This window comes from Numenius arquata, chromosome Z (assembly GCF_964106895.1).
Source record: "Numenius arquata chromosome Z, bNumArq3.hap1.1, whole genome shotgun sequence".
Classification (NCBI taxonomy): Eukaryota; Metazoa; Chordata; class Aves; order Charadriiformes; family Scolopacidae; genus Numenius; species Numenius arquata.
This window is the reverse complement of record NC_133616.1, coordinates 42,391,001-42,409,243: the sequence shown is the minus strand read 5'-3', so window position 1 is coordinate 42,409,243 and position 18,243 is coordinate 42,391,001. Positions and strand designations below refer to the sequence as shown.

Genomic DNA, 18,243 nt, shown 5'->3' with positions numbered 1-18,243 from the left:
GAGATAATAAACAAATTCACTCCCTCCCTTTGCTTCTTTTCCCCCAGCTATTACATTGTCAAAGCCTTTGCGCTAGAGAAGACCTTTCCACCCACCTCCTCACCCCAGCAAACTTCCTCTTCCTACTCTACGACGTGAAGTCATAATCCTGTGTTATCAACATCACAGTCTGTTGCCATGGAAATAATTAGACATGACTGCTCAGGTTAGAAATTACAGCCCATGTAAGTGTTTGCCTCCTGGGTGAAAAGAGCATCTGGAGAGAGAATGTTTGAGTGACCCTAAATCACTAAGTGGCAAAACAAAGTTTGATAGCTGCAGGAGTTTGTCCAAATGTGGGCACACCACCGAACAAGAGTCACCCTGTGGTAACTGGCAAAAGGGTGCAAGGTAAGACGCCAGTGTACAGCTTATACACAGAAGCTGGAAAAAAATCTATTGGGTAAAGGAGGTGAAGCCATTGAAAATGGCAGAAGTAGCTAATTCTTTTGATACCAGAGTATGTGCTGTTACTTTCGTACAAATGCTCTACACTAAATTAAAATTCCCAGACGGCCTCATTAAAAAGGCAAATGATATGACACTGAATGAAAGAAAGAAATGTAAAACTCAGTTGGGGTGGGAAGTGGGGGGAAAGAAAAGAAAAAAAACACACCACGGAGATACACACCTGAGGTTCAGTTTCATTTTCCAAAAATCTGTTAAAAACCACAGGGCTTGAATGACGTGCTACGAAAGTCTAGCCATGAAAAGGTTATTAAGAAAAAAAAGCAGCGCCAAAAAATAAGCTCCATAAGATAGACCGAGACAACAAACAGGACCCTGCTAATTAATATTTGTTCTGCTTCAGCAGACAGTTACTGGACGAGACTGCAACAAACAAGCATGTCTCACCCAATCACATCATTAATCCATTCACGTTCACCACCTGAGGACCAGCTATGCCCCACAGATATTTATTCATCTGTTCCATAAACAAACAATTACAACACATTTTCTGGAATTAGGGCACCTGTTACATTCGGCACAGCTTACACGCCCAGAGGCAGATATCAATTAATACTGAAAAAATTACTGTATCGCAAGCCAACAGAAGTTACTCATTATATTTTGATATCACTACCCCTGAAACACCCACGAAGATCAAAAACACAGCTCTCGCAGAACAAAGTTTAGTTCAAATATACTCAGCTTAAAACTACCGCTTCATCATTACGGAAAGCAAAATACACACAATGCCTCGTTTCCAAACGGAGAACGGCAGGAGCAGAATCCATGACACGAGTGTGAAACATTTGGATTTTAACAAGCCTGTGAAGCACTTTTCAGCTGAATGGTACTAAAGTGACAAAATAACAAAATGATCAGGAAATAAATCCTGTAAATTTCTTTAGGGGTCTAAGAGATAACTACATTTCTTTGGCTTGTTACATACATACTGCATGCAAAGACATTTGGCACGACACTTGTGCCACTAGAGGAAGTCTCATTTAAAAGAAACCTGACAATTAAGACAAAGTCCACAGCAGTACCTCACAGCAGTTTATGTGATATTCCTCTACCAGCAGAATAACTAAGTTTGAGCAATGTAATTACATTTGGTAATACCCAAAAGTCTTATAATACACGTTGGGAATACATGTTGGGCATTTTGATTTTAAACTGCTTTGTTCTTTCCAGAAGCATTACACTCATACAACTTTTTTTTTTATTTATTTTAAAGTATCAAACTACAGCTGCAGGAGTAAGCAGCTTACTCTTACTTACAGACTAAATGAACAGAGGTCTAAACACTTAATAGTGGCTAACAGCTCAAGAAGCTAAATTGAGAAGCACTGGAGCACCTGCCACCACAAATGTAAATGGAAAGTGGGAATAGCACCCATCCACTTTCCCTGTTATCTGCCCCGTGTTATTATTAGCCTTCACACAGATTAAGGCAAAAGTAAGCTTATTGCTAACCCCACTTGAATTTGTCCTGACAGACTTCTCCTAGTTCACTAGCATGTTGCACAGAAATTCATCCCAAACCTGCATTTGATGTGTTATTTCAGATCCTCTCATTTAAAACTTTTTTTTTTCCAGAGGAATCTCAAACAACCTATTTTATTCCTGCCACAAGACCGCAGCTTTTAATCGTTGGCACTTGTTGCTGCCAGCACCAAAATGAAGAGTCTCCACCACGGTGGCAAGTCTTACTATGGGCATGGTCTCTGCCTCAAATAATTTACAATTCAGGTTAAAAAAAACCACAAAAAAACCAAACCAAACAAAAAAAAACCCAGCAAAGGCAACGCACCATTTCAGTATTTTTCCTTATTCAATTAATACAGAAAACAACAGATATGGTAACAAGTTACATGAGAGGAATCCTGCATAGGAGGCAGTGATTCAGAAGACTCAAGTTCTTGAAGAACCTGCTCAGGGATATCCTGGCTACCTCTGGCAGGCCTGCAGCCCAGCCAGCATCGGGGGGCTCCTTCACTCCAGCTGCCACAGCATGAGACACGGGATGTGCTTGCTAGTGTTAGACTACTTTCTGCCAGGTGGTGCTTTTGCACACAAAATGCTTCCTTAGCTTCTTCACAAGGTATGTTTTACAGAAGGGACTTTGTTAGGGACCAGAGAAACTTTTGCCATTTGTCCCAGAGAGGGTACCAGGGCTGGGAAGAATGACATGCCTCCTCTGTCAGCAGTTCTTGCAGGAGGTGGAAAAATCCTATGGGGTGCAATTAGCAAGCAAGAACCCACTGAAGAACAATCCTTCGGTTGTGTTTTTGTTTTGTTTTGTTTTTTTAAAGAAGTTTTACTGCTTTGAAAAGTGGACACACCAAGCCCTCTGTGAAAAGGTGCTCGGTTAACTGCAGAGCTGTTTGTCTTTCTGTCTAAACACATTATATTCCCTCAGAGCCCTTAAGCCAGGGCTGCGCTCTGAGCACAGCCCTGGCACTTGCCACCCTTCCCTTCCCTTTGTCTGCTCAGCAGCCTTGCCGCTGCACAAAGAGCGCTCCCGTGACCCAGTTTACCACCCCTGGAGTTTTCCCACACTTCGAACTTTGCAAAGGATTCGGAGGACTGAATCCAACATGAAATCAAAGCTCTCCCAAAGCCACACTTCTCCACGGAGCTTGCTGTGCCAACGCTGATCAGGAATTGCTCCTGGACACTCTCATGTCATCTGGAAGGCGACTACTTCGTTTCAGCAGTGAACTGCTCGCTCCAGGAAGGTGCTGGGACAGATGCGAGCCCGCATTGGCTTACCAGGCAGAAAACATCATGTTTAGAGGAGTGATGCAAACTGCCTTTTCCCTGGCCTGAACCAGGAGGAGGATCGGGACCAGCACAGCTAGAGACAAAAGTTTCACAAAGACAGCAGCCCAGCAAATCCAAAGCGCTGGAAGTGGTGGCAAGAAGCAGGACACTTCAGCTGAACTCCTTTCTTTGTAGAAATGGGCAGGGTACCTTCATTATCTAAATCATATACTAAAGCGTAAATTTACACTTTATGAGCTATTCTAAAATCTGCCCTGCTTAATAATCTGTATCAGCAAGAAAATACTTTAAAGTGTCTCTCACAATTAAACCCAGGCACAACCTTGTATAAATCAAAATTTTGCTACCATATCAAAATGTTACACTGGGGCTGTATAACATTGCCCATATCCTCATTACATGCTACACTAATTACTACCAGCAGATTCAGAATTTTCTGCACATTAGAGGCTTTTAGAGGAGCTATAAAAAATTTCAGGCACCATTAATTTAAATTTGTATTGAAATTTTCTTTTGACAGATGGCCAAAAATTACTTACTATTTAGAGTACCAGAGCTGCCTGTTTGCACATTAGAAGAGGAAAGGGAAAAATTAAAAGCAAGAAAGAAATTTATGTCACGTTCATTACCTGTTAAATGTTAAGGAGCATTATCCTGCATGAATAAATTATTTCATACAAGCACACAGACTCCAGCTGCTGGCAACTGGCACGTTCTGGCTGACAAAAACCATCTCAAGTCACATAGCAGACAATCATAAAAAGCCTCTCTTAACCAGGAGCCACTTAAGGGAGGACAGATCGATCGAACAAGCGACTAACTGCTACTCTGGGCATCACTGAAAACATTTAAGGAAATTAGCAAACTATTTCACCTTGCAAAGCTGGCAGCAAGCCCTGTAATGCTGACACACAAGCCAACTCACAACCTGAACACCATGCAAGACAAACATCCACTTATCATTTCAAAGTAAATTGGCACAAAGTAGGGACGCCCTCCTCTCTGTCTCAAAGCTGTATGAATAACAGTGCCTTTGAATCACTCCCAGGCAAAATCAGCCTCTTTGGTATAAACACTACCCAAAACACCCATGCCAGCATAAACACCCCAACACCCCACAGACATTACAGAAACATTACTAGCTATTTTGTTTAAGAACAGTGATTGGCATATACTGGCAGTTCTCCTCATTCACCTTCTCGAGTGAAACGCTCGTGGTTCCAACTGTACAGGTATGTAAAATCGCTGAAGAAATCAGGTGGGTTTATATTCCCACATTTAGGTATCTGCCTTACTTGTACTCGTTTGTTTGGGTGCAGGAAAAAAGAAAATGGACTAAGCCTATCTGTTCACAGCAAACAGGGGGTGTTCCAGGGAAATCAACATTAATCTGCCCTCAGCCTTGCTGCATAAAGCGGTAATTCCAGTTTCTAGCCCTCATGACAAGGAAGTTGAAGTGAAATCCGACACGTTGTTGTCCTATGTCTGCGGGTAGACAGCTTCAGTGCCTTTGCTGCTCACTGTAAAAAACTGACAGTTCCTGTCAGCTCCTGGTTGTTATGCAAAGCCATGTGGGTAACAGCAAAACTGACAACCATCGGCTGAGCTGCACTCGGCTGGGACGTGGCAGAGTTGCCCGTGGCAGTATGGGGAAGGCTACGGGACAAGTCTTCACCTGGAGCTGCTGGGGAAGCAAAGGTGTAGACCCTTGCACGGCAGCCCTGGCCAGACAGGTCTCTGGCGGGAGCAAAGCCTGGTGCCCAACACCGGCTCCTCCTGATGTCATCTGGGGCTCACCAGTAACATCTGCCTGGCAAGCTCCTGGTAATCTTGTCTAATGCACCCCAAGATTCGTGCTGTAAACACATCTTCTGCCACTTGGCCAACACCAATAATAAATTACACCTTCCTACAAAAAAGCACCACTAAAAACTTGACAAATTGGTTGTAAGCGCTCAATAAGGCGGGCATAGGTTTGGCCCTTTGTAAGGGAAGTGTATTTTCCATTTCACACTCACCATCACCTAAAAAGACTTAATCTTATGCTCCTGAAAATTGTGGAAGCCACTGAGTCTCCTCTGTAACTGCACCCAGCTACCTGGGGCTGGGTAGTTAACCGCATAGCTGGCAACAACCAGGTCTGCTGCAAGCTGGTAAATGGCCAGCAGCAGCAATGAAAGCAGACGGATCCAGGAGAGGGCACGGCCAAAACCTCCCCACTTGCAGCATTAAAAGCCCAGGAGCCTCTGAAAGACTCCGGTGGCTATCCAGTATGGACTAGCATCCAGGCACAAACGCTGAATCGTAGTTGTATGCATCACTGAATGCTTAAATTTACACAAGCCACAAGGTGTGCCCTACATCTGCTTATAAACACTACCATGCATGGGATGGCGCACACATGTATGCTGCAGAGCCATTCATACCCTGAAAATTAACTTTTGGAAACAGAAGGTAGGATCCTCACTGTAAGTACTACCCTTGTCCGGGTAGGGGATGGCAGCTCACTGCTCTCAAACTGCTTTGGCAAGGACAGTGAGCAGCAGCCCACCCCTCCCCTGCAAGTGACAGAGCTCTCCTTCCATTAACTGCATTATTAGGATATATCAGAATTAGAGTTTACAGCCTCCAAATGACCTAAAACTACCGGCTAACTATTTCTGTCTCACAAGCTTGAGCAGAGACCCTGGGCAGCCCCTTCTTTATATCCAGGAACAGCCTCAATGCTGTTCCCCCAAACCCACCGGACGGCACGTCGCCTGCAACCCGAGCTGTCCCCACTACTAGACACTTTCTAAGCATGATACACAGTCTACGCAGGGCTCTGCTCATCAGCATGAGCTTGACAACCCAGTTTCACTTTGCGACTTTTTCCACCACTGAGCCACACTTCAGAAAGAGCAGCGTGCAGCTCTTTGAAGCCACCCTTTACATCTGCAAAATGAAGTCCTACCTTGATGGAGTCTCTGTCTGCACGCAGAGCAGCCCCCGTGCGCAAGGAGGAGAGGAGGCGGTGGCAGGGGATGAGGAGGTGGGGGTAGAGAGAAAGAGAAAAGTACTAGTTAGTTTACATAAAATTACACATTTATCATACTCAGAAGAAAGAATCCTGATGTCTGTTAAATAATAAATTGCACAGATGTTAACTTTTCTGTACAGTTAATTATTAATACTGTACCACCAGATTTATAAAACTGGATTTCTAGCATTTGAACACAATTTCTGGCTACTGTTAGATAATGAACACTGAGGCAATTAGCTAGGAATACTTTTGAAAAGTCTTTTTTTTTTTTTTTTTTTTTGCCCCCCCCCCTTTTTTTTTTTTAAGAGGAGAGTTTCATGAAAATGAAAGAAGAAGAGAGAAACGTATGAAGACACACACTCATCTAGCAGCACCTACCTCTTTGGTGATCGTTATCATGGTGCTTCTTCTCATCTTTAATTGGGAGGTGGGACTGCCCCCCCAGTGCACTGGACAGTGCCAGGAGACCAGCACTGCTGCCAATGGGAGGGATGGCTGGAGGCTGCAAGCCCGAGGGGTGTGGAGTGAGTGGCACGGGAAGACCATGTCCATGTGACAAATGCTGGGCCTGGAGTTGTTGCTGCTGTGAAAAACGAAACACAGATATTGAATTTGTTCGGGGAGCCAGGGGTTGTCCAATTGATGCTGTACATCAGATGTGATTGATTAGATCAACCAATGCATCCGATCGATTCAGGTATCAACTCACAAACATACTGGTGTTTTAAAAACGTCCATATGTTTGGACACAACACAATCACTAAACTTCAGGCTGAATAAAAAGAGCAACAAAAAAATTTTAATAAAATAAGAATAAAGGAAAGGAATAGGAATTTTACATTTTTGGTGAAATTTTTATTTCTCTGACAGTGATACTACATTTTACTCTTTCTAGCAGAAATGCACTACGTACATGTCTAATCAAAACATATGTAACTATAAAAGCAGTTATATAATGCAAAAAAAGAAAAAAGCTGAAAATTGAGAAAATTAGTGTTAAACAGTTCTCCCAGCGCTACTGCACAGCATGCAGTGAGAGTTAATTTGAAAGAGAAAACCTGAATTAACAATCCAGAAAAGGAAACTGGTTGCAGCCACCATTTTAAGCCCTTTAAGTGTCCTCAGCGGTACTTGAGCAAATTACTAAAGAAAATCTAATGTAGCAAGGCTTGGGTCCTCCTGTAGGCTTGCTCAATAATGCTGAAATAATTGGGCACTCTGTGCACGTTTAGTGATGCTCGAATGAAAAGCTAGAGGCCTGCCCTTGTACTCTTCTCTAGCTGCTGACTCTGTGTTGTGACAGGTTTATTTGAGTGGGACTGTGATGCATGCACCAGTAACTGCACTGACAAGAGTTTAAAGTCATTTTTACCAGTACACTGGCAACACATAGAGAAAGCCCTTGAGAGGTTCGAATTGGAGTGCTTGACCTCAGCCAGGGCTGCATCAAGCTCTGTGCTATACTATACCCCACTACTGTGGGGTAGATAAGATTGTTTGTTGCCACTTAATGGGAAGGCAGGGGGAAAAAAAACCCAACAAAACAAACAGGTGAAAAAGTTATGCTAAATATATCCCAAGAGAGATCTGTTCAGGTCTAAGACTTGCCCATTAACTGTCCAACTAATTGCTGTTCATACAGTAACCAGATTAGCACTGAAATTTCCTTTTTGTTTTCAGGCAGTCACTGCTCAAGATTCATGATAAATTGAATCAGGAGTCCTCTAGGATTGCTCTCTCCCCATTGCATGTCTCTATACAGGACTTTGGAAGAAGAACAAATTAAAACTTAACTTTCTTTGAATGAAAACGTTCCATTCTAAATTCCTAATCGTGAAGATTCAAGTCCTACTTTTGTTTTTCATTTGAACCTAAATTCACTTCCCACATTGCAACCCAGCTCTTCAATCAATCAAGAGACAATAAATGTGGTGTTCACTTGATTTTTCCCTCCCCTCCCTAGCATGAATCTTTACATAAGGGTGAGCTGAAAGTAAAAAAACTGGGAGTCACATACAGCACGCTAGATAACTCGTGTGGCACACTGCATGCACGCCACCCTCAATACCCTCCTGGTGAAAGTACAGATCCTTCTCTTACTCTGGGAAATACAACCCAGCCAGAGGAATCAGACTGGCAGTGGCACGAACATGTCATCCGACCCAGATCAGTGCCAGGGAACAGAGGGGAATGATCCAAAAGGAAGGTGAGGAAAAAAATAAAAAAAACGGCAGGAGGGGAAGAAGCACCAAAAAAAAGAAAACCAGAAAAAAGCTTTTACCAGGTGGAAGAGGGAAGGCTCAGTCCTTTCCTTGCTTGTGAACCTGAGTCATTCCAGCAGGTGCTCCTTCTTATAGAAAGTATTAAACACATTTTGCTTTTTTGATGCTCTTATGGAAGGATGCTTCTTTTCTCAGAATTTTAAATTAACTACAACAAAATGAAGCAAGAGCCAACAGCTTATTGTTTAGCTTCAGAGTCTGAATGGGGCTGCCTTACAGCAAGGGAACAATCTGGCATGCTTGATTTCGGGTAGGAGGAGGAGAGTGAGAGAAGGAAAAGGAATGGACAAAATAACCTGCGTTCTGAAGTCTCATTTTAAATAAGGAATTTCCTGTTCCTGTTTGAGAACATGGTATAAACCACTGCGAGAAGATATCTGCTTGAATCTAACAGTGGTTTGAAGCAAAGACTTTGAGAAGAGCCTGAGAATATCAACAATGACAGAGGTTTCCACACGTTAACTATTTCACTGTCAACCAATGTGTGCCAGCTGAGCGACACTCATTGCACAGTACTGTACAATCCACAGAGATCTGCCTACTGACCTGCCCAATTTGCACTAAATTATCTCCTCTGTGGATACAGGGTGATTTCCAAAGAGCTTGAAGAAAACTGCACCACAAATTCAGTCCTCTTTTTTACTGCTGCTTTGTCAGGAATCTCTCTGCATAGCTCAGCAAGACAGCAGCATGGACCACACCTTGGATGCGCCAAACATCATTAATGCCTCCCAGACATAATGGGGGTATTAAGAGCAATATGGGTAATGATACCTCAGTATCTAGTGACTTGAGGTCACCCAGAACAGCATGGCTGGCCCACTCCCTCTGGGCCAAGAACTGACACGTTTTCACTGCAAGTTGAATTGCAGAGAGCTCTGAAAATATCTGGAGAGAGCAGGGAAAAAAACCCAACCCACAGCCTTCCTTCCATGGAGAACTTTTCTGAAGAGATCAAGCTCTTCCACGGAAAATGATGGGAACATGAAATCTGGAAAAAACATGCCCCCACAGTCACAAAAGTGTAATTCACTGATACAGCAGAAATTTGGTGCCATTTAGTCACATTCTGATGGCACAAAGAAAACAATTTGGTATGAAAACCAGACTGCTAAACAAATCTAAGCTAACACCCAAAATTCCAATATAGACTCACATGCCTGTGCCACAAAAACACAGACAATATTATGCACGTTGCTAGACCGGGGTGGGATAAAAAGTTCAACAACAGGAGGAGGGTCATAGACTAGGATTGCATTGGTACAGGAGAGGACTGTGAGGTCCTCCAACACAGTGAGCAACGTTGTATGGCAAAAGCGAGGCAGTGGCCCAAAACCAGAAGTGACAAGAATTCAAGTGAAACACTGGGCAGGCGTTTGCTCTCAGAATATAAAAGAGCAAAAGTTAAAAAAAAAAAAAAGGGTATGATCACATAATTAAGCACTGTTTGCTAATAGGCATACTTAGAAAAGACCAAATGATAGTGCATCTCTAACTGCCATTTCCAGACCTTTAAGATCTATTACTATATTACAATGCCCACAACATTCACAGCTTGGTTTTGCTTTTCCACTGCCCATGGGTGTCACTGTGAGCACCAGATTCTCAGGTGGCCTGTACGCAGCTGCTTGGTTACAGGAAAAGTAATAAAAACACAGGCAATTCCTTAACCCAATTGGCATCAGGTTAGTGATAAAGTGCGGTAAAAAAAATGTGGTCTCCCCTAGTCATTAAAATGCCAAAGATACGGAGGAGTAAGACAACTGACAAGATATTCTCCCCACACAGAAATATTCCACTGTGGAAGGAAGTTTACGTTTGTTTCTGCCTGTACCATGAATTTAGATCATAAAATCTGACACAATTTAAAAACTTGCAAGGAGAGGCTGAAAATGAGCCAACAAAGCAACCACATAATTTTTTTGATGTTGCTGTAATGCTTTCACTTCCCACTCCTCCATCTTCTCTTTAATTTGTTATCCTCAGTCATGTTATTTATGAACTCTTAGCATGTGGTGTAACTTTAGACAATCCCATCACAGTTGACTACAGTATGCATAAAGTCAAGCATACATTTTCAGCATCAATGCAAAATAGGCGAAAACTTGCGAAGGCAGTACACCAGGCTTTATTATGCTGTAAATTTTCCAGAACTATTTAAAAATAAAACCAGCAACAGTTAGCTACCAAGAAATATGCCCTACAAAATTGCAAAATAGATTGAAATGTTTTTAAGGAACATCCAATACAGAAAAATATAAGAATGAGGGTAACCCAGCAATCAGAAAGAAGCCAAAAAAGAAGACTCAAGTTCTTTTTGGTAATAAGTTTTGGAAGACGATAATTCAAATTAGTTCTGCAGTAAAAACTGAAGTAAGTCCTTCAAGAAATAGTAACACATGTCAAATAAAAATCTGTTTGCGTTTTTATTAATTTTCTGTATATTCTTCTGGGCAGTCTACAGTAAGGAGTAAAATAACTCCAAAGCCACATCTAACCAAATGGGTAAAAAGGCTTTGCAAACGGGTCTTATCTGAGTATCACTAATTTTTACAACTGCAATTCTAAATATTGATGCTTAGCTTAATTCTTTTCCCAACACAACTTAAGAGATCAAATTTAAAGTAAAATGTGATAATAAACCCACTAACAAATTCACTTCTAATGCTCTCTTGTTATAGTCAGCACATTCAAAGCCTATTTTCCTGGAAAAGATTCAAGTTTTTACTGGATACTTTCCAAGCAGCTCCGTGTCGCAGTAATCTACCACTTTTCCTCTTACAGACCCTGAAAGCTCACAGCCATTATCCAAACAACCTGAACATACTCCTCTAACCTGAAGACATTTCTAATGTTAATAAACTAATGTCTCAAAAAGATATTTTTTATCTATACACATGCACGTGCACTACCCATACCTGCAATACTGCTGGGAAGATATCTAAAAAAAATCTGGATAGAATAGCTTTGGTGTTTGTTTGAAATTTGTTAGATAAAGTGATTGAATGCTCAGAGTGAGTCATTAGTAAAACAGCATACAGATACAAGAGTAACCAAGATGAAGAGGAAATAAAGACATAAAAACAATGGCTCAAGAGTACACAGTATCAGTGTCAGTGGATTCAAGACCAGCAAGAAATGGAAGTCCTTTGGCGCACACAGTTACGAGTGTGCTCAGTATGACATGAATTTTTATCTCTCATGCCTGTTCACACCCCTGACATGACGTGCACTGTTTGTACTTCCTTTGTACAGTTCTCTCTTTGCTGGCATACCATTACAAAAAAGGGTTTTCTGATGTTAAGAAAAACACAGCAAAACAGCCTACGAAGAGTCATGCAGCAGTTCCTCCAGTGGAACGGTCCTGGAGCTATATGCATACATATCAAATGACTGGTTAACCGTAAAGAGACTGTGGTACAGATGTAGTGTAGAGAGAGAGATCATTTTGTAGAGGAACGTGCCCAGTATGAAAGAAAGGTATCAGAGGTTGGTGGGAACTTTAAACACTCATACGCAGCTGATCTACTGGAAAACACAGACATTGTTTCTGTTCACAAAGGGGAATGAATGCACAGGTTAGACAAAATCTAGGAAAAAGAATGAAGAGCAATAAAAAAGGAAAGAGAATAAGGATGAGACCAATAGTAATATTTAAAAAAAACTAAAAAGAAAAAGGCAAATGGCAAGCTTCCTACTCTCTGAGAATCAGTAATTTCTGCCTTTGAGGATGCTGATTCTACAGGAGAAATGCAAGCTCCGCTGAGAAAACTATGGGGGGAAGGAAAAAAATCAATAGCTGTCATTAATCAGAAGGGGAGCATTTAGAACTCCTACATAAATAACAAAGAAACAATCAGAATCATACCTCTACAAATTGCCTCAAAGATCTTTTAAGTGATCTAGGAACAAAAAGTCATCTCCCGAATCATATTGTGGGATGAAAGGCAATGTATGCAGAGCACATTTCCGTTCTTAATCATATATGTAGGAACATCTGTCAGGATACATGTTTCACTATTTGTCCTCCCTTCCCCCCATGACTATTTTTCATTCAGTGAAACAGTGTAGACAATAGGACAAAAGTAACAAGAAAATTAATACAACCCACTAGCAAATAAAAGATTTGTGGTAAAAAAGACAAGCATTTTAATAAAGGAAAAACCTAGTCCCCTGCAAAAGGCCAAGGGCACCTTCCCCCAGAATCCTGGAGTTCAGTAGTTCCTTCTTCTGCTTGCAGGACTCCTCTCCACCTTAATTTCACACTGGGGGCAGAGGGAAGAGGAATCAGGCTCTTTAGTATCATTTTCTATTATCATTTAATAAAGGGCAGAAATTCTTACATAGATCATGCCACTTAAGCTCTCTTCTCCTTCCTTCTCCCCCATCAATTGTTAGTCAAGGAAAAGAAAATCCACATCTCCTGCAAGAGAATGCAGAAAGCACCAAATCCAAGTTTGCTCAAGGTCTTGCCATACAGAGTGCCAGTGGTGTGAAACGTGCCACACATAGCAAACCTCAACTTCAAAACCTTTTCACAAAGACGAATGCAGAGAAAAGAGTAATGATGGCGGTGTGTCTTCTATCACAGATGAAAAGACGGAAAAAATCAGCTCTGGATAGGCAGGTGCACATTGGTTCAAGTATCTTATTTACCAAGTGCTCCACTCATGTCCTACCCACGGACACTGGGAAGACATTTTCTCTCCTCTGGATTGACAGTAGGAAAAGACCTTGTGACCTGTTGTGACCTGGTGAATCTTGGTCTTCTTTTCTTTAGAATTAGAAGATGAGAGCAATGCCTACACTTTTCCCAGCAGAGTCCTAAATAAGCTTCTTGTAGGGTCCTCACATAAAAAAGTTTCTGAAACCCTAGGCTACGTAAATGTGACTGAAAACTGAAACAAGTACCGTCCAGGATCTATAATGAATCAAACAACAAAAGCTAGAAGAAAAGTTAAATAATGCCACTGGTCACAGAGAAACCTGAGTTGCTAAATCTATAAGCAATTCTACCACCAGAGCTTTTATGTGGCAACTATAATTCACTTCTAAGCTTCCTCACAGGTATAGTCTAAGAGCCTTGTAGTCTTAGCATAAAAGAGATGCATGTTATGCATATCACACATGCATTTCTTTAAGGCATCTTTCAAAGTCATCCCTTAGCAAGTCAGATCTCTGGATTGCAATTACTGAGAAGCACAGGCTCCATACCTCAGTAAGTGCTAACACTGGTTAGTCATGCTTATAACACACAAACTGTGTTACATTTCAGCAAATTGTCTTTGATTGGGATAAAAATCTGGGTTGCCTGGATTCATAATATTCTTTCCAACCCATTCTGCATCTTTAAAGGCTGCCACTTCTGGTGCAGCTCTGGTCCTGTATAGAGCACTGTAATGCCTGCCCTTCTTGGTGGTGTGCAGCCTCTTCCCGCAGGTGAACGCTAGGTGTTAGGACACGTGGACACCATTCTCCCTCTCTCCAAGTAGATTTCATTCAAAGATGAAATGCTCTGTCTGCTTAATGTTGTGCCCATTAGTCAAATAACTGAAACTTACAGTAATTTCTTTTGCTTTAGTGCAGTTACCCAGTTACAGCAGCTTTGATACAAGAAGGTCTTGACAAGGACCAAAATCACCTGGGCTTAAGTTGCAGCTCCAAGACTGTGGACCGACCACTTGTTCTCTTTGCCTCAGCCCCTTCCAAAGGTGAATAGGGAAAGCAGTACTCCCTTGTTTCAGAAACATTACCGGAGTAAGTTCATCAATGCTTGTGATGCACTCATATACCAAGGCAATGCCTGTGAAAAGTTCACCAACCAATAAGCAAGGAACTGTCTCACTAACAAAAGCAAAACATTCTGAAATATGAGACAACTTAAAGATTTAAGACCTCTTAAATTCCTTCTTCATGGATGAACTTAACATCTGGAAATACTTTCCTTATGCAGTACCTTAGTGTCCATTTCAGTTAAGCACTAAAGTCCTTGCTTTAGCCTACATTTAAGTTTGAAGACACCCACATACCTGAAGAAAAGCAAATGCTTAACTCATCCACTGTATGGAGTCCTAGTCCCCTGTGGTTGGGAAGAAGTCTAGATGACAAATATATTGGGGTAATATCAGTACTCTGTGGTATGACACCATGACACAATAATAAATGTCTTTAGGCTACACTGTACAATAAGGGTACATATTTAAACGGGCTGCATCTCCACTGAGTACATAAACATTGCTGATTTTGCAATGAAGCATTTTTGGGAAGCGCCTGCCTTCACAATACTTCAAACAGATCTTTTATATACTTTTTCTTCTTTTCCAAAGCACCGGTATAAGGCCATCATTGAAGGCAATATATAGCATATAATGGACCAAGAGTCTGATGGGGTATGGCAAATCTGTATTTGGTTGAAGACAGCTTCCATACACTGAAGTACAGACCACCTTGGCAACGGCCTTTTCTCCTTTCTACTGTGTGTGAAGTGAGAGCATACAAAAATTAAGTCCTAAATAAAATATTGAAAATATTACATACATTCATGCTGTAGAACATGGAGAAAATTCTCTGCAGGAATCTTTATATCTGCACTGATTAATCCTAAATTTAAAAAAAAAAATAATATGATGGTCACATAGCTTTCGTGCCAGGGTTTGGAAAACCTTGAGAAACATGGAGGCAGAAGTCAGCTCTCCTGCCTGATCAGATAGAGTATGTGAGCCGTAACGCTCATGTCACAGGCACTTACTTAAGCATAACGAGCAGGGCCTCTGGCATCAGCATATTGGCAGTGAGCTGTAGTAAGTGGTCTGCACTTCACACTGCAACGTTACTGACTGCTCATATAGTGATGGACCAATATAAATTCAGTAGCTACCACAGCTACAGAAAATAAGAGGAAAAGAGGAAAACAGAGGCAGCACGTTCCAAGTGCAGCAACAATATTTAAAATCCATCCTTGGAGTGTTTTTTTTGCATAAATATGGAACCTGGTATTACTTACATTCTAATTAATTCCCTCAAAAATCCCTAAAAAAATCCTATGCCTCATTTTCAGCTTTTTAAATCAGGATAATGCTGCATACGGAAAAGATTTATTTAAATTAGGCCTCACCTGCAAGGCGCTCTCTGAAGCTGGCACCTGGGAATAAGGGGAGAAGAAGAAAAATCCCTACAAAACACCTCTTTCCTCCAAAAAACAAGGCGTTTTTAACCTAGCCAGACTTCAGATAAATAATTCAAAACCTAAAGTGCTCACCCAACAGCTTTCTGTATCTCCAATTCCTTCTATAATTCAGTTTCAGTCAGCACTAGGCAGTGTTAAAAAATTCGCAGGACCATATTATCACACATCCTCAATATACAAACAGCGAACTAGAGTAATTAGACATGAAGGAATGAACTTCAACATTTCTTTAGGGTACACAAAGACAACTCAAAGCACGTAACCACTAAGTCAATCTCCTATGCCAGCTTCCCACTGTAACAACCTGTGTACAACATACAGCAGGTGGCCAACTTGTTTCACAGCATTTAAACTTCAACCACAGCTTAACAGGCTTTTGAACAAGCAATACGGATGGGATGGAGAGACAAGTGACTGTTGCCCTTGTGCTACAACACACTTGCTCATTCTACTGCCCTTCCCCATCCTCCTTCAAGCTCTCGCTCCTTGGCAGGAATGACTTTGCCATGCAAGCTGGAATCAAAACATTCCCCCCTCAGCTGCTCTGGTTCAACCAAAAACCCCTCGCTCTTCCTCAATGCAAGCACACACGAGAGGCAGAAACAACCCACCCTCTGTGGGGAGTGGGAGATGCCTCTGTATGTTAAGCATCAATGCAAAAAAGCGCCTCGGCATTTGGCGGCAGGAGCCCTGGACCACTGGTGCCACGGGAAGGATAGCATGCACTGATGCCAAGTTTTTATTATGACTCGTGCATTTATCTGTGCTGCACGCTCTCAAAGGTATCCGTGCCTGTGACAGCGTACTGTTATTTTTTAAACAGGCGTTGCTCTCCACAGCTGTAAAATGGACTAGTCACTTGAAAGCAACCAAAAATTACACATCTTCTGAGATGGGTCAAACACGCACCTCGGCCTCAAACACTGGGTAGAAATTGTGACAAGCAGTGTATTAAAGAAGGAACTTTATAGCTTGATGATTACATGTGACAATGCAGGAGTCCTTTCTTCCAGTAACTGCCATTTGTTTATTTTTAAAGAAGATAATAAAAGTGACATAATAAAACAAAATGCTTAAAAATTAAACCAAAACCATTATTTTTTTTTCACTCAGATGTATGGAATGGCACAGGAAAAATAATTTAAATCATTTCCTTAGTAATACAAGTAATATTTAAATAGATTTAATAGTGCTGCTCCAAACCAATGAATTATGAGTTTAAAACCTATTAAAATGTAATGTTTTTTTCCTGAGCTGAGGGGAGAGAGATTTAAATCCACTGAATTTTAATATTTCAGCTTGAGCTGCAGGAGGTAGAGAAAGTCCAAATGAACTATTCCATCAGCACCATTCAAGCATGAACATTTTAATCAGTTTTACTTCCTTGGAGTTCTCCAACACAGTTTACGCTGTCATTCTGAAAGCACTTAACACAGAGGGTGTGAAAAACCACCAAGGCTTGTTATTGCCTTCACAATTGATGGCAAATAATTTTGCAGACTTCCTATCATTAAAATGTCACTGCTAAAAATTGAGGTTCAGCATTTCTTGTGCTAAACTGCATTTTCTTTGAACACCATCACATACCTGTTCTTAAGTTTTTGGTACATTTATCTCTCTCCGTGTGATAAACAGGCACACAAGCAGTAGCCTCCACTTCTGCCTTACTACTCAACTGCAGTTGAAAACTGACTATTTTAAACACAGAAAAAAAAAGAAAAAAAAAAAAGACTGATAAAATTCTTATAAAGTTACAAGTTAATTCCCTGGTTCCCTTATTAAAACGTAACCACATTCACACAGCATGTTCCGATTGTATACTATAATGGATGTAAAAAAAACCAAAGCCCAAACATTTTAAGAGAGTTAGATGTCTCAATTTAATAATACAGGAAATGTAAACATCATTTCTAATTAGATCATATTACTGATTTAAGGCTACAATTTGTGTGTGGTTCCAACAGTGTGATCTTGCAGATTATAATTTAAAAACACAGCAGCTATGACATGTGACAAGATCAACTGGATACATCACACTGCTCATCCCAATACACCCAACCTGGATGTGCGCTATAAATTGCCCTGAGCAAGAATGCCGTACCATACTGTCCAAGGCAAACACGAGATGCAGAGCCTGGATGCCTGCAGATTCACAGTCTTCCTGCAGCATGCTTACGATACCTAGTTTTAGTTTAGTTTTTCTCTCTGCATTTCCCCAGAAGAAGATAAATGATATTTAACTTGTTTCAGCCCGTCAACAGTTTTAAACTGAACATGACCTGTGAAAGAAGTCATTATAACTGTGTTTCATTCCATTAAACACAACTAGTTTATTGTCAGGAGAACAAGCAGTCTCTCCGGGTTCCAGGCTCACTTCAGTATTTTGCATTTAAACTGCACGGATCAGTGATTTGGTTCATTTACCAATGAAGATAGAATAATATTGCAAAGTTAAAAGGTGCTTCATCAGATTCCATTAA

The 18,243-nt window shown here is 41.2% G+C and overlaps 1 protein-coding gene across 21 annotated transcripts in view; it reads right to left on the bottom strand.

Moving 5' to 3' along the window:
- Nucleotides 1-18,243, bottom strand: part of LOC141476950 (transducin-like enhancer protein 4) — a 98,230-nt gene that overhangs the window by 36,254 nt on the left and 43,733 nt on the right. For 8 of the 21 annotated variants that reach the window (XM_074165885.1, XM_074165887.1, XM_074165889.1 and 5 more), the window contains exon 7: nucleotides 6,670-6,878. In XM_074165885.1, coding sequence (XP_074021986.1) covers nucleotides 6,670-6,878 — 209 coding nt within the window. Of the gene's footprint in view, nucleotides 1-1,882; nucleotides 1,896-6,226; nucleotides 6,244-6,669; nucleotides 6,879-18,243 lie in introns of all 21 variants that reach the window. The other 13 variants (XM_074165895.1, XM_074165906.1, XM_074165905.1 and 10 more) reach the window with 5 other exon arrangements.